This window comes from Sarcophilus harrisii, chromosome 5, assembly GCF_902635505.1.
Source record: "Sarcophilus harrisii chromosome 5, mSarHar1.11, whole genome shotgun sequence".
Lineage (NCBI taxonomy): Eukaryota > Metazoa > Chordata > Mammalia > Dasyuromorphia > Dasyuridae > Sarcophilus > Sarcophilus harrisii.
Genome location: NC_045430.1, coordinates 244,637,787 through 244,652,899, shown reverse-complemented (window position 1 = coordinate 244,652,899; position 15,113 = coordinate 244,637,787). Strand labels below are relative to the sequence as shown.

At 37.7% G+C, this 15,113-nt stretch overlaps 1 protein-coding gene across 2 annotated transcripts in view; it reads left to right on the top strand.

Annotated features, from left to right (window-relative positions):
- Nucleotides 1–15,113, top strand: part of CDK6 (cyclin dependent kinase 6) — a 260,245-nt gene that overhangs the window by 231,659 nt on the left and 13,473 nt on the right. For both annotated transcript variants that reach the window (XM_031940016.1, XM_031940017.1), the window contains exon 6: nt 11,827–11,877. In XM_031940016.1, coding sequence (XP_031795876.1) covers nt 11,827–11,877 — 51 coding nt within the window. The remainder of the gene's footprint in view (nt 1–11,826; nt 11,878–15,113) is intronic.

Here is a 15,113-nt window from a genome sequence, read left to right as displayed (position 1 = left end):
ACATACTAGAATGGAGCAAATGGGACTAGATTTACTTGGTGGCTGATTTGGATAGAAAGAAAGGCTATATCAGTAATCAGATTTAAACCCAAAGGTTTCTTCCTCCAAGGCAGCCTTCTGTCTCCCAAATCACACTGCTCCTCATTTCCTTATAGCTCTATGCTGGCTTTTCCTTTCTAGTAGCTCACGTCTTCATTAGCTCCTGACTCAGTTTATTCATTTGCCAGCTAACTGCTATTCTCATCTGATTTGTCTTTTTAGACAGTCAGATTAATCTTCCTAAAATAACACTTTGCTTTCATATTCCTCTGCTCACAACTCATCATCTTCAGATTAAATTCTTAGTTTTTTTCTGGCCACAACCTACTTTTCTGTCACCCACCCTTCTGTCTTCTAACCTGACTGCTCTGCACATTGGGTGCCTTTCCTTGTACCATTCCCCATCATCAGAAAATCTGCCTTATTCCTTTCTTTCTGTCCAAATCAGCTACAAAATAATACCTGCCAGACCCAATTCTAGTCCCATTTGCTCCATTCCAGTTCTCTCTACTTTGAGAAAGGGTTTATATTTAGTCTGCTATCATACAACGTTATCACACAGTAGCATCTATTCTACTGTCTTGTATTCAACCACTCAACAAATATGTATATATTTGAGGTTCTAGATGTCCGTCCAAGACAAATGGAAAATAATCCCTTCCTTTCAAAAAGCTTATGAATGAAGAAAAAGACAAACATGTGCTTGAACATAAAGAAAATATATACAAAAATGAATTCAAGGTAGTTTGGGGAGGGGGGGGGGGTCCCTAGCATGAGGAGATTCCAGGCAAGACCTTAAGAAGAAAGTATTTGAACTGAGCCTTGAAGGATTCAGAGAGGCAAGGGATAAGAAGTGAGTGAATTCTAGGCACTGAGAGCAGACAGTAACAAATCACAGAGGGTGGAAGATGGTCATAAGTGTAGAATAGCTGGTAGACCATATCATTGGAACACTGACTATAAAGAGAGAAGAGTAAATTGTATTGTTGTTTAACTTTGCATGTCAAAGAAGCCACAATACTAGGTGAGTAATTGAGAGACCTGAATTTTTGTCTTGGCTCTGTTTGTGACTTAGGTGACATTGGGCAATTCACATTACTCTGTCTGAATCTATAAAATAGGAGAATTAAACTTAACAAATTGTTTGGGACCTCCTTCTTCTAAAAATCCATGAATCTCTCTGCATATATTAATTTAGATCTCTTTTCATTGTGAGAGTAAGGACTGTATCTCTTTGAAGAATACAAAGCAAAGCCTTATCATTCAGTATTAGTAAAGTAATCCTAGCTAGCATTCACATCACATTTTATACTCATTAGATCATTTGATCATCAAAATCATCACGAGAGGTAGTGACTTGCCCAGGATTGTAAAACTGCTAAGTGATAAAGTTGATATTCATGTCCAGAGCCTCCTGACTCCAAGCCCTATATTCTCTCCATGATGCCATAAATAACATCTTCAACCTAACATGTTTGTATCCTTGTAAGAAAAAGTGATGACTTAAATCGATTTTAAAATCTGGAATGAATCAGGAAGGGATGAGCATGGTGGTGAGAGAGCTATAGTTAAACTGGATAAGCATGAGAATAGTCTTAAAGTTGGAAGCTAAAATTGGATTTCTCAGGGATTAATTTGTCCTGCTTGGGAAAAAGCAGTAGCAAACAGTTAAGAAGTTAGAGGAGGGGAAGTTTAGGTTGGAGATGAGGAAAGACCTTCCAACAATTAAAGCCATTCCACAACTGAAATCCCTGCCCGGGGTCTTCAGCAGAAGGGTAGATGACCACTTGCCAGCAGTATTGGAGAAGGGTTCTTGTTCAGACATGGGTTGGATGGATTAGGGCCCTCCCAACACAGAGAATTCTGTCTTAGCTTCACCAGAGAAAGCCAAGAGTTAGATTGTGCCAAAGAATGAGCCATGAAGTCATAGAATTCCCCTTTGTGATATTTTTTCACAGGTGTTTTTATTAAGAAGGAAGAGCCTTTTTTATTTTCTATAAAGAATTGTCTTTCTAAGTGAGAAATAGTAGTTAAAGTATTTCCATAAGGCAAATGCAAGTTACAGACAGATGCGTCCTACCACCTGTCCTAGGACTGTACCTTATATAACAAAAGGCTGTGACTGGCAAATCAAAAGGGAGACATCTTTTTTCTTCCACTATGTATGAATCATTTCCTTTCTCTAGCAGACAAAAAAGCACAAAAGCTTCTCATTTACTGGTAAACATGTCCCATCTCTAAAAGTTGTTTTCCATTCTTCACTGATGTTATGAATGGTATTCTTATGTTCGTTAGCTGTTTATTCTGATGAATGAATCATAGAATCAGGGCCATGTAAACCGGCTGGCACATGAAGTCGTCAAAGATTTTTAATAACTAGTAAAGGATAAACTACATTGAAGCTGTGTTTATAGAAGAAGCCCTTCATCTCTTCAGGTCAATATGGAGTTTTAGCTCATTTACCAAGATAATGTTAGAATTGATGACATTCGTCTTGGGAAGTTGCTCAAAAAGAGCAGGTACTTCGGGCTTAGAAATGACTAATGAAAAGAAATTAAGCTAAAATCTATTTATCTAGACATTAGAGACACAAAGGTTCAGATGAAACAGTACTGCCCTGTGTGTATGTGTATACACATTTAATTTTGAAGAAACTGCTCCTGGACCAACAGGGTTATAGTACTTATCCACAGAGTCAAGAAAAGTTCAAATTTCATCCAGGACACTTACTACTAGTTGTGTGACCCCAGGCACTCCTTAAGCCCACTTGCCTTAGGTTCCTTCATCTATCAGATGAGGGGATTGGAGTCTATAACCTCCAAGATCCCTTCTAATTCAAAAACTGATTATCCGATTCTTTGCCACCAAGAAAACGGAGGCATGCAATTTGAACCAGATTATCTCAAATGAAAGGGTTAGGTTCTCTTTTATCATATTCTTTGACTTCTTTAAAGGCCTATCAGGCAATTTTATTTCTTCTAAATTATTTATGTTTCATGACTCAGTATTTTTTGAAAAGATGAAGCGCACAAGGCACTGAGTGTACAGTGTAAATCACAGAAGGGATCGGATAATATCTTGTTCCACACAGAAGGACCAATCACATATTTGACAGAAAACAAACTTTAAAACGAGATTAATAATTCAATTTTATAACTGCTGTTACAGTCTGCTGAAAAGCTGATGCTTAAAACTCAGTAAAATGTTGGGCAGTTTGGAGTGCTGTTTAATTAGGCATTTTATATTTCACCTTAGTGCGGCACTGTCCAAACTAGTCCATGTCTGCTGGGAAAGCAGCCAAATTTAAGACAATCCTTTTGTCAGTGTCCAAGTGCATGGGAATAATTGCTGGGGACTCCTCCCCAATACCGTTCAACTTTGATCCAGAGACATCCAGGACATCCAGGGCTTAATTTACAAGATCTCCTCCAATTCTGGACAAATGCATCTAGAAATAGGTACTTGTTCATCTAAGATCAGCAAAAAACTAAGAAGAGGTCACCCAAACCCAAGCTCAGCCTTGCTCACACAGACAAGTGCTTGAGACACCATATGCTAACAGCCAGCTAGAGGACAGAGTAAGAGAGAGGGCTAATCACCTCTCCCCTACTTGGCTCTTTGAAAATAACTCAGGATGATCCTAACATGATTCAAAGTAGAAAGGAAAAGATGTTGATGGGATGAATACACAATTTCCCTTTGTACATCCACTGAGTCATCAACTCTCTCAGCCACTCAACCAATAAAGGCACTTCTTAGCCAAAGAACAAGCCCATTGGTGGTGAGCGATACATGGGGCAGGAAACCGACCCTTCGAACTTGGAACAAGGAATGGCAACTCTGAGCACATGGAATAAAGTAAAATACACAAGTAAAATACGGAACATATGCAATACTCTTATAATGACAATTTCAAAATATAACTGAGGAGATTACTGTACAGTAGCACAGCATATGGATAGATGGATGGAGGGGAGGGATGGCTGTTCTTTCCCATGTGATTATTTGAATAATCAGCCACACTCGAGAGTAAGGTTATTCTGGAGCACACAAAGTGACCTTTTCTGTTCAATAATGTTGAATTATTAGAATGCCCTAGAATAGCACTCCGAAGGTGATGCATACAAAAAAAAAAAAAACCTTTTAAAGTATTGCTTCATCTCATACCAAATCAAACTAGCTCTCCCCCTCCCAAAAAACACCCAAGGATCACACTTGTTTTGGCATGAAATAGCCTGAGGTGATATGAGTGTGGAATGGATGGTGCCAGGGCTTGAAATGAAGGTAGGTTGGCCATTGCATTCTTGTGTTCTCCTTTTGACTTATGGGGGAAATAATTATATTAAATAATTTAAAAGATTTTATGTCACAAAACCTTTATCATTATAGACTATTACAAAATTTCAGAAGAGCTGATTTAAAAGAACCCTTCAGAAATTGCTTAAAATTGTTTTTCACTAGGAAAAAAAGACTAGTAGAAATGCTGACTTTTTAGGGGAAGAGTGTTGTGTGTATGTGTGTGTGTGTGTTTAAGTAGTGTTTACTTGAACAAACTGATTCCTAAAAGCTGATCTGGCCAGTTCCCATTAAGAAAGTGATACAGAAAGAAAGATAATTCCTATAGGCTATCAGCCAACTAATCAGCAAATATTTATTAAGTGCCTACTGTGTGCTAGGTACAGTGCTAGATGCTGAGGAAATGGACAAAAATGAAGTCCTTAGTCTCAAGTAGACAGACAGAATTTATAGACATTCAAGTAAGTCCATATACAGAATAAGGCAAGTTTATTTCAAGCAGGGCAGCTTATAGCAGCTGGGGGAGGGAAAGCTTTGTATGTGGGAGATGTGGTTGGGGCTGAGTTTTGAAGGAAATTAGTGATTTTAAGAGGCAGAAATTAGAAGGAAGGACATGCTAGAAATGGAGGATGGCCTATGCAAGGACAAAAATGGCCATTGAGTGTGGAAAGAGAACTAATAATGTCAGGAAAGAGGTAGGCTGGAGCCAGATCGTGGGAGACTTTTCACTGCCAACCAGGAGTCTGTATTTGATCTTAGAGATAATAGGAGACCGGTGGAGTTTGTTGAGCACATGGCCATATCTATGTTTTAGGAAGTTTACTTAAACAACTAAGGAAAGATTCCTATTAAAATGAGAACTAAAAGAAGGAGGGAAAAACCAGGAGAGAAGAGTTTGGAGGTAGGATAGAAAAATAATAAGAACTGATTGAATTGACAGTGATTTTGAAGGAAAAAAGAATAATGTGAAATGAGAATAAACTTGGGTTTAAAATAGGAAATGGGGTCCAATTACAGATAAAGGATTCTCTTGGGGAAATAATTTATGATGAATAAAAGACTTTGGTCAACTAAACTATCAATTAACCATATCCAAGAAAACTTACATATTTTTGAAAATATTTTATTACCCACCTACCCCTAATTACATGTAAAGACAATTTGAGGGGGAGGAAGTAATTAGGATTAAATTAATGACTTGTCCAAGGTCACATAGCTAAGAAGTAGCTGGGATCCCATTTGAAATAAGGGCCAATATTCTATCCACTATACCACTTAACTGCACCAAAATAATCTTTAACATTATTTTTTTTTTAAGTTCCAAATTTTCTCCCCTTTTTATCTCATTTCTCCCTAAGATAGTAAGCGATTAAAGCATATACATTTTTAAAATTGTCATTTCAGGCAATATATTATGGAATATTACTTAATAACATGTAATTATATTCTATATTACAGAAGAATTATTTTTAAATACTGATCAAACAGGATATACTGAATAACTTATTTCATCATGTTCCTATATAATTGATTTTTCAAATTTCGTCTTCTGTTTTTAAAGCATAGAGGAAGAAGATATAAAAACTTGGCCAATAGAATAGCTACTTTTTGAAGAACATCATTTTTGCTGTTTTTCTTATTTTAGAATCATCAAATCTGTCATCCAGTGTACCTGAGCCTAAAGGCTGATGAGATGATTTCTCTTAAGTATTTCCTTTCAATGTGGTGATACTAAGAAACCCCAATGATTGTCCTCACCATGGGTACTATGTTCATGGTCTTAAAAGGACTCCCTGCATTCTCTAGGAGCATTTATTCCATTTAGCAAGCATTTATCCAAGTACCTACAATGACCCTGGCAGAGTTCTGGACCTTAAGTTTATCTAGAAGGGAAAAAAAATAAAGCAGACCTCCCTTGCCTTGATAAACTTACACTTTTAACTGGAGTCTTCTCCTTTGGAGATTCATGAGCCAACTTTTGGAATGCAGAAAGCTCAATAACAACTCACCAAATTTTCCTAATCCTAATGGGAGAAAAAGTTGAGGACCGCCAAGGGTTTTTCTCTTACATGCAAAGATGATCAGAAAGGAAAGGGACTTCCAAGGCTATCCATTCCAATTTGAATCTGACCAAGAATCTGTCAATGTCTCCAACTCTCTGGTCATCAAGATGTTTCTTGGAAAGCCTGTGGAAAAGGAGCTAATCTACTATTTCTTAAAGCAACCCTTTCTATTTGGAATTTGTTCTACTTAAAAACCATTCCTCAACATGAAGCCCAAAACTTTCCTTCTCTATATCTTGCATTCATCATTCTTAGTTCTTCCTTTTTAGGCCAAGCCAAACCTGGCCAATCCTTTTCCACAGGGCATACATGCCTTTAAATGCATGGAGACAACTAGCACATTCCCTGACACGTTTTCTCTGTTCCAGGCTAATCATCCCCAGTTTCTTGTATGTCATCATCTTGAAACCCTTCACTCTCTTGGTCACCGTCCTGTGGACATGTTCTGATTTGTCTGTATTTTTGGGTTTTTCCCCCTTCTTCCTACCTTCTTCCTTTAACTCCTCCTAGCTCAGTTATGTATTTTGTTAGGAGGGTGAGGCAAGCCAACCTTGTGAAAGACTTTTTTTTTTTTTTTGTAATTTTAACTATATATTCATGTAGAGGCAGAAGAATGTACGTAGTGGATAGAGAGCCAAATGGAAAGTCAGAAAAATTGGGTTCCACTCTCACCTGTGACACATACTCATTACTTGGCTCATATAATGGATAGTAACACATATACAAATATATAAATATACATACACACATATATGTGTATATAACCTCAGAATTTTGATATATAAACTCCCCTGGGAGCCAAAGAATATGGCAGCTTTCTCTTGTGACATTGCCTTTCTTACCCTAGACTCAAAAATGGATACAGGTGGTCAGGTGCTAGATTTAGTTATAAGAAGACCAAAGTTCAGAGTCTGTCTCTCACACTTACTGGGTATTTGCCCATTTCACCTTTCAGGGACTGAATTTTTTCATCAGTAAAATGGAAATCATAATAATACGTCTATTATCTTGTCAGGCTCAAATGAGATAATGTATACAAAGCCCATGGTAAGCTTTCATGTATCGTATAATATTTTTATCTTAATATCAGCTATTATCAGGATCAGGTTTCAGTAAATTGCCAATAATTACAAATAAAACAGGTATGTTTTTATTGTGGGGGCTATCTTCAAATAATTTCTATATAATGTGCTCAAGATTTCATCAATTGTTATTCTTTCTACATTTGTTATTCTGACACTCCTGTTGTGGATAGATACAACTTATTCACAAAACTACTGCAGACAACTTAATTCTGATCAACCAACTACAGATTGATTAATGATCCCAGAGTCTAGGATGGACTTTTTAATTCCTTCCTTCCTTCCTTCCTTCCTTCCTTCCTTCCTTCCTTCCTTCCTTCCTTCCTTCCTCCCTCCCTCCCTCCCTCCCTCCCTCCCTCCCTCCCTCCCTCCCTTCCTCCCTTCCTCCCTTCCTCCCTTCCTCCCTTCCTCCCTTCCTCCCTTCCTTCCTGTTTGAGGTTAAATGATTTTCCCAGAGTCACATAGGTAGTATTATGTCATTGGCTGGGTTTGAACTCAGGCCCTCCTGACTCCATTTATGGTGCTCTATCCATCTAGCTGCCCCCTGAAGTATAACTTCTAAAGCCAACTTTATTTTAAGTTCACATTGCCAGCCCACTCCCTATTATCTTGTCCCTTTTTGTTTTCCCTGAAATATCCATCCCATGGAAGACTAAGTACATGACCTGTCAGAGTTGAGGGGAGTTCCATATCAATCAAGCCAAGACAGATCTGCTTCTTACCCAGCTTTTTGGTTCTTCACAATCACATATATAAAATCTTCTCCAGTGAGCAGAACAGTGGTCAACATGTCATCACTTCCAAGTTAGAACAAGCAGGGACTTTGAAGTCTATAGTTCATCTAATATAATCCCCTCTTTTTGCAAACATATAGACTGTAATCAGAAAAGGCTTCTCAAGTTGCTTTCAGCTCTAAGTCTATAATATTGTAGACCTTCGCAGCTCTCAAATTTGTGATTCAGCATCAGCCTGAAATTGTGGTAAATTTCAATAAGTAAAGGAAAAGCAAGTCCCAGTTGTCACTATGACAAAGCATTGACTGGCCCCTGGATCACCCAGTACCTGAATATATTGAAACCATATGATACACACCTGCAGGATATTGATTAGGATAAAAAGAGCAGGAATTGTAAAGAATTAGTAACAAGCAAGTAAAACATTTCCCTTCTTTTGAAAAATAAGTATCAGTAAGATATATTTTAAAATGTTAAAAACAAAACAGACAAATTCTTAAGAATTTTTCTAGCTCCCAGTCTAGATACTGTTGATATACTCAGCAGAAAGCTGGGAAGACCTAAGTGTAAATCCCTCCTCTGACATACACAGTTTTTACTACCATGAGTAAGTTGCACCACCTAGCTGCCCACAGCAATTGTGCCATCAAAGCAGTTGTAGACCTACTTGGATGGAGGGACTTTCCTTTACAAAAGTTCCTGAGCCAATGAAATCATAGGTTTGATCCCACCAAAAAAATTTTTTTTCTTTAAAGAAAATAGCTAATACAAATGATGTTTACGATCCAGAATTCCCAATGCATTCTCTTCTCTTCTATCCTGAGTGCAATGCATTATACATAATAAGTATTTCTTGGTTAATTATTATTGATTATGCTAAACTTGAACTGATCCCAAATACCTAGGGTTGACAATGGTTATGTAATTTGATTTGCCCAGGCTTTGAACATTGGAGGTGCTAAATGAAATTGTCTATCATCAACATTTAACTGATCTGGATAGAAGTAGAACATGGAAGATGATCGACCACATCTCATTTAATAGTCATAGCTCTGATCTTAATCATTTGGGCTATTGGCATGGACTGGGATTCTAAGAATCAAAACTCTCTGAAGCTTCTTTGTGACTGGTAGAGTAGTGAAGGAGCTGTATAGAATATGGATTATAAGCCTGTAAAAGAATCTCTTAATTCCTCTTGGGAGGAAGTTATACAGAAAATGCTATTGATCTATTTTATTCCTGTTTTTTAGCTTTCCTGTTCAAGAAGAGGATTATACAAAGTTCTGATAGACCTAGAGGCTGGGGAGTTATATTAGTTTGGTTGAATGGTGAACTGTAATTAGACTGGACCTCTTTACTCCAGAGAAAAGCAACAGGATTAACTAGAATGACCAGCTTCTAATACCATAAGAATACTCCTTTATCTCTATCTGGTCCATTCCTGAGAGGTATATTTCCAAGGTAGTCGGAGGCTACTGGTCCTGAATTGGTGCATTTGTTTAAAAAAAAGTTACTGTTGCTTTGGCTGCTTCAATATAAAGTCCCACAGACCCCAATTTTCTTGGGCTATTCAGGACCAGTCTATAAAACTCTGCACCTAATGTGTACTAAATTCTTGTCTAAAACCAGATCTGATATGAAAAAATGGTGATAGTGTTAAGGCAAAGATTAGTGGATTAATAGATATTCATCTTCTACCATTAATTTATAAACATAAAATAGACATTATGGCTAAACCAGTATGAAACTATTACTATGCTTGGTAATCTAGGATAGGACTGGAAGATTGGACTACTGGTAGTTTGATCCAGCTCCCCAAACATTTATTAAATATTTGTGTGCAAAGCACTATGGTAGACTGTGGATAGAAAAAGAGAGGTACTGTACTGTACAAAGAACTACACTAAAAGGTTGATTGAGCTAAGTATAAAGAAGAAGTATGAGTGAAGGAATATGAGAAATTTGAGGAAGGAATGCTCACTTTTACCTGGAGGTAGCAGAGGGGGGTATTGAGGAAGCCTGACTGCATTGGGCTTTTAAAGAAGAGACTTCTCAAAGAAAATTATAGAGGAGTTTAATCCAAGAACTGGAGAGAGTTTTGGGGCCAGAACAGAACGAAAATTTTATTAGAGTTTGACTAAAATGCTAAATCCATGAAAAGGTAAGAATGGAAAAATAGATTAGGCCCAGATTGTGAAGAGTTTTAAACCATAATCAGAAGTTGATATAATAAGCATTAAGGAATCCCTAAGTGTTTTTAGCAGAGTAATGATTTAGTAGATCAGTAGATTGGTCATAAAAATAAAAAATTGAAAAAGTTATATGGGCATTAATATAAAGGATAGATTAGTAGGCACCACAAGTAATCAAAAAGAGATGAGAGTCTGACGTGGTTTTGGTAGAAGTCTGCAAGAGATGTTGTGTAGAGAGATGGCAACCTCAAAGCCTGTCTACCTGCAAAAACCCTACAAGTGGGGCAGAACAAGACTAAAATACATCGACACATGTTTAGCGCATAATAAAAATATAAAGCACAATAGATAATATTAATTTGTGATTTTCTAACTTAATATGCAGTTCACTGGGATCCTTTCTATTTAAATATAGAGAGAAGACCCTAGAACTTGGAACCAATTAGAAGGCTGGGGATCTTGTCTTGGCTAAATGTCTCCCTTTCCTAATCTGAGAGGGCTTCCTGAAGAGCATGGGCTCAGAAGTACACATTGAATAATAGGATAGCGGATTAGCTAAGGAGAGGCTTTTAAAACCATGGGAGAACAGTGGGAGGGGTGGCATGGCAATGAGCCAAAAACCAGAGGACGTGGAGAAACACAGGAAAATTAGTTTGAATAAACCAGAGAGAGCTGATGAGGACATAATGAGCAGAGCAAAGTAAAGACATATGTAGGATGCTAGAGGCCCAAATGAGTCTTTTATATTTTAAATAAGGAATCACTGTAAAATTCCAAATTGGGGTAGGCAGAGCAATGGGTATAAAGACAATTTGTTACTGAGAGGAGCAGTGTAAAAGAGTGGTTTCTCAAGTTTTGAGGAATAGAGAAAACAGCAAAGTTTAGCAACTGTTTGAACATGACGGACACTTGACAGTGAGCCATTTTAAAATAGTCCCAAGTCCCAAGTTGGGTGATGAGGGAAATTAATGCTTAAAAATAGTTGTTCTATTGATTATATATAGGATTCTCATATAATGGATTATTAAATATAAATAGATTATTAAAATGAATTGTTTCCTAAGGGATCCCTTGGTTTTGAACATTAAGCACACATACTGGTTCAGCTTAGCTCATTAAAGCTCAGAACTCCTAAGCTCAAGTGGTCCATTAGCTTTAGTCTCCCCAGTTGCAAAGATTATAGGTATGCCATTACAACCAGCTCTCCTTTGGTTTGTAAATGAAGCGGAGAAGCTTTCATTGGGATAAAGCTTTCATTGGGGAAAATTGCTTTAAAAAATTCTTTTGGAATACCTTTTTACTCCTTCAGCTTTCCCTTTTGTGAAGAATATTTTTTCTTCTGTTCAAAGAAGATGATAATGATAGAAATGAAATATAATATGAGAAAATCCCATGCTTAAATATTTCTTTGTTCTTTTAGGCCTCTTTTTCGTGGAAGTTCAGACGTCGATCAACTAGGAAAAATCTTGGAGTAAGTAATAACCCAAGTATTATATCAATGAAAACCACAATGGTTTTCATCTGTTGTCCATGAAAATACGTGTCTTTCTTGCCTCTATTTCTAAAAATGCTGCTGCTGATGGTTTTAGTAATGGTGCAGCATAAAAGCCAAGTTATATATCAGGCCCATTGCAGGGAGGGAGAGTGGAGCCAGTATTCTCTGTCGAGCCCATCAGACCTTGACCTCTGCCTGTTTTTCCTATGGGAGGTGTCTTGCCCGTGAGCCAACTGCCCTAACTTTGATTGTTACAAATCCAGTCGATGTGTATGCTACTCTAACTCTTCAGCCACCTTCAGTAGACGGCTTTAATTCATTTGTTAGTTTTTTGAACATTTTCTCTGCCAACCTGACCTCATCCTTCTGAGCTCCTCATACTAAAAATGTTATACACATATTCCCAGCCTAGGGACCTCTCTGATGGGTATCATTTATAACCTCTTGTTTTTTCCAAAGCACTGAACTAAGTCTCTGGAGGCCTGCTTTCTCATCCTAGTTCTGATATCAACTAGCTAAATGACCTTGAACAAGCCTCTTCATTTTTCTGTTTCACATTTCCCAACTATAAAATGAAAGGATTTAGATGGAAACATAGAATCGTAAATAAGGGAACTTAGAGAATATCCCATCCAAGTCCCCTATTTTGCAGAGGACGAAACAGAGACCTTCTATCACCAACATTATGGATTTAGAACTATAAGGGAACTTAAAAGACCATCAATTCCAACTCTCTCATTTCACTGGTGAGGGAATTCCATCCAGGGAAATCAAATCTAAAAGATTCCTTCCTGCTCAAATTCTGATTCTAACTCATGGACCTAGATCTAGATGGAACCTTAAAAATCCAGTTTTACAGATGAGGGAAATCTAGAGAGATCATTGTTTTTCTCAAAGTCACACAATAAATGACATCATTGGGATTTGAATCTGGCATCTTAGGCCCCAATTTCATTGCCCTTTCCACCCCACCGTGTTAGTCTCTTACATATTTTGCATGATGTTTTGCTAACTTTTTTTTTTTATTATTTAATAGCCCTTTATTTACAGGATATATACATGGGTAACTTTACAGCATTAAAAATTGCCAAACCTCTTGTTCCAATTTTTCACCTCTTACCCCCCCACCCCCTCCCCTAAATGTCAGGATGACCAGTAGATGTTAAATATATTAAAATATAACTTAGATACACAGTAAGTATACATGACCAAAACATTATTTTGCTGTACAAAAAGAATCAGACTCTGAATTATTGTACAATTAGCTTGTGAAGGAAATCAAAAATGCAGGTGTGCATAAATATAGGGATTGGGAATTCAATGTAATGGTTTTTAGTCATCTCCCAGAGTTCAATGTTTTGCTAACTTTAAAGCATCTCCTATATATGTATAATGTGTGTCTCCATGCATGTAGCCTGTAGTTATAGTCTTTTAAACAAAAAACAAAACACCTCTGGATCTGGGCATTTGTAGAATCCATTTCTGATGGAAAGAAGTAAAGATTTATACATAGAAGATAGATAGATAGATCTATCTATCTGTACATACATAGAGATATATACATATGTAGATGTAGAACAGTTCGACCTTAACCTCTGACAATTCCTGGTCATACCATCTCAAAGACTTTGGATATATATGTATTTCTTCTCTGTCCAATTGAAAAAACATCCAGCTTATTAACACCAGGACCAGAAGTATTCAAATGCCTCCATTTAAATTAATTTCTGTCCAAAGGAACGTATTATCCAGACCTACTTTATCCATTGCTGATCAGTGATGTTTTCACAGTTCCATTCATTCCTATTTTGCTTTATAATCTCCATGGACTTGCCCCTGCTACGAGTGAGGTTCAACCTTACTTGGGGGTGGGCCCAAGTGTGCCGTCCCATAGAGAAAGTTAAATACTTTTATAGGACTCATTAGTGGGCATGATCTATATTTTGGGGGGCTTGGCCTTCTCTCTCTCTCTCTCTCTTTTTCTCTTTTCTCTTTGAATTTTCTAGTACAAAATCTCAAGCATTTTATGCCTTGAAAGCATGTATTCTCAGTCATTTTTAAGCCCCTGCTTTGTGCCAGTCACTTGGATAAGGGCTGGGGTTATAAAGATGATCCCTGCTCTCAAAGACGGCACATCTGATGGAGGAGATGACGTGGAGACAACAGTGTACATAGAAGGTGTATACAAGATAAATTGGAGGTGATCAACAGAGGGAAGGCACTCACATTAAAGGGGGATAGGAATAGGCTTCTTGTAGAAGATGGGATTTTAGCTGAGACTTGAAGGAGTCCAAGAAGTGAAGATGAGGAAGGGGAACATTCTAGGTATGAGAGACAGTCAATGAAAAAGGACAAAGTCCTTGTGTAAAAAGCACTCAAAAATTCCATATAGCTTCCAAAGCCTCTGCTCAGAGGAGTTCTTCACCTTTCTTGGGTCATGGACCCCCTTAGCAGGCTGGTGAAACTGATGGACTTTGCTAGAATACCGTTTTTAAATATATAAAATATATAGGATTATAAAGGAAACTAAATATATTGAAATCGTTTGTTTGTTTTAAAGAAGTTCACAGACTCCAGGTTGAGAACCTCTGACTTGGAGAAAACACAGTCTTTCTTGAGACTAAATTTACTAAACACTGAAGTTCCTCTGTCTGTTTTCCCTCATTAATGCCTTAGGTCACTGGATGGCACTATCTCTTACCAACCTTTTAGTTATCAGTCAGTTTAATATTACTAGTGGATGAAGCCAGTGAGAAGGACCAGAAGAGAAATTTGACCAGAAAGATTGAAGGCTTTAAGCTGATAGCAGATCCCCATTTTGGCAAAACTCTGGCAGCTGTAGGATGCCAAAGGAAAGGAGGGGGACAGTGGTAAAGCTTTCAGTATTACTCCTTTACATTCTGTGTTTGACACTGGCTCATGCATGAGTCGTTGATATTCTAATTATTGACCTTAATATGCAGGCTCCAAAGGCCCTCACAGTCAAATGAAAGGCCAACACTGCACCCTAGTGTCATTTGCAACGTAGTTGAAAAATTCTCTGCCCCTACCCCGACAGGCCCCCCAGTGTCCAGTCTGTAGTGCTCTTGTGTGCTATGCAGCTTGCCAGGGTTACTATCAGTTGTTAAAAGCTGAAGTCCGTTGTCTTAGTAGTACAGCTTGATACAAGGTCCCATCATGGGCCTATCAGAATGTCCCAGCTCTCCTAAATA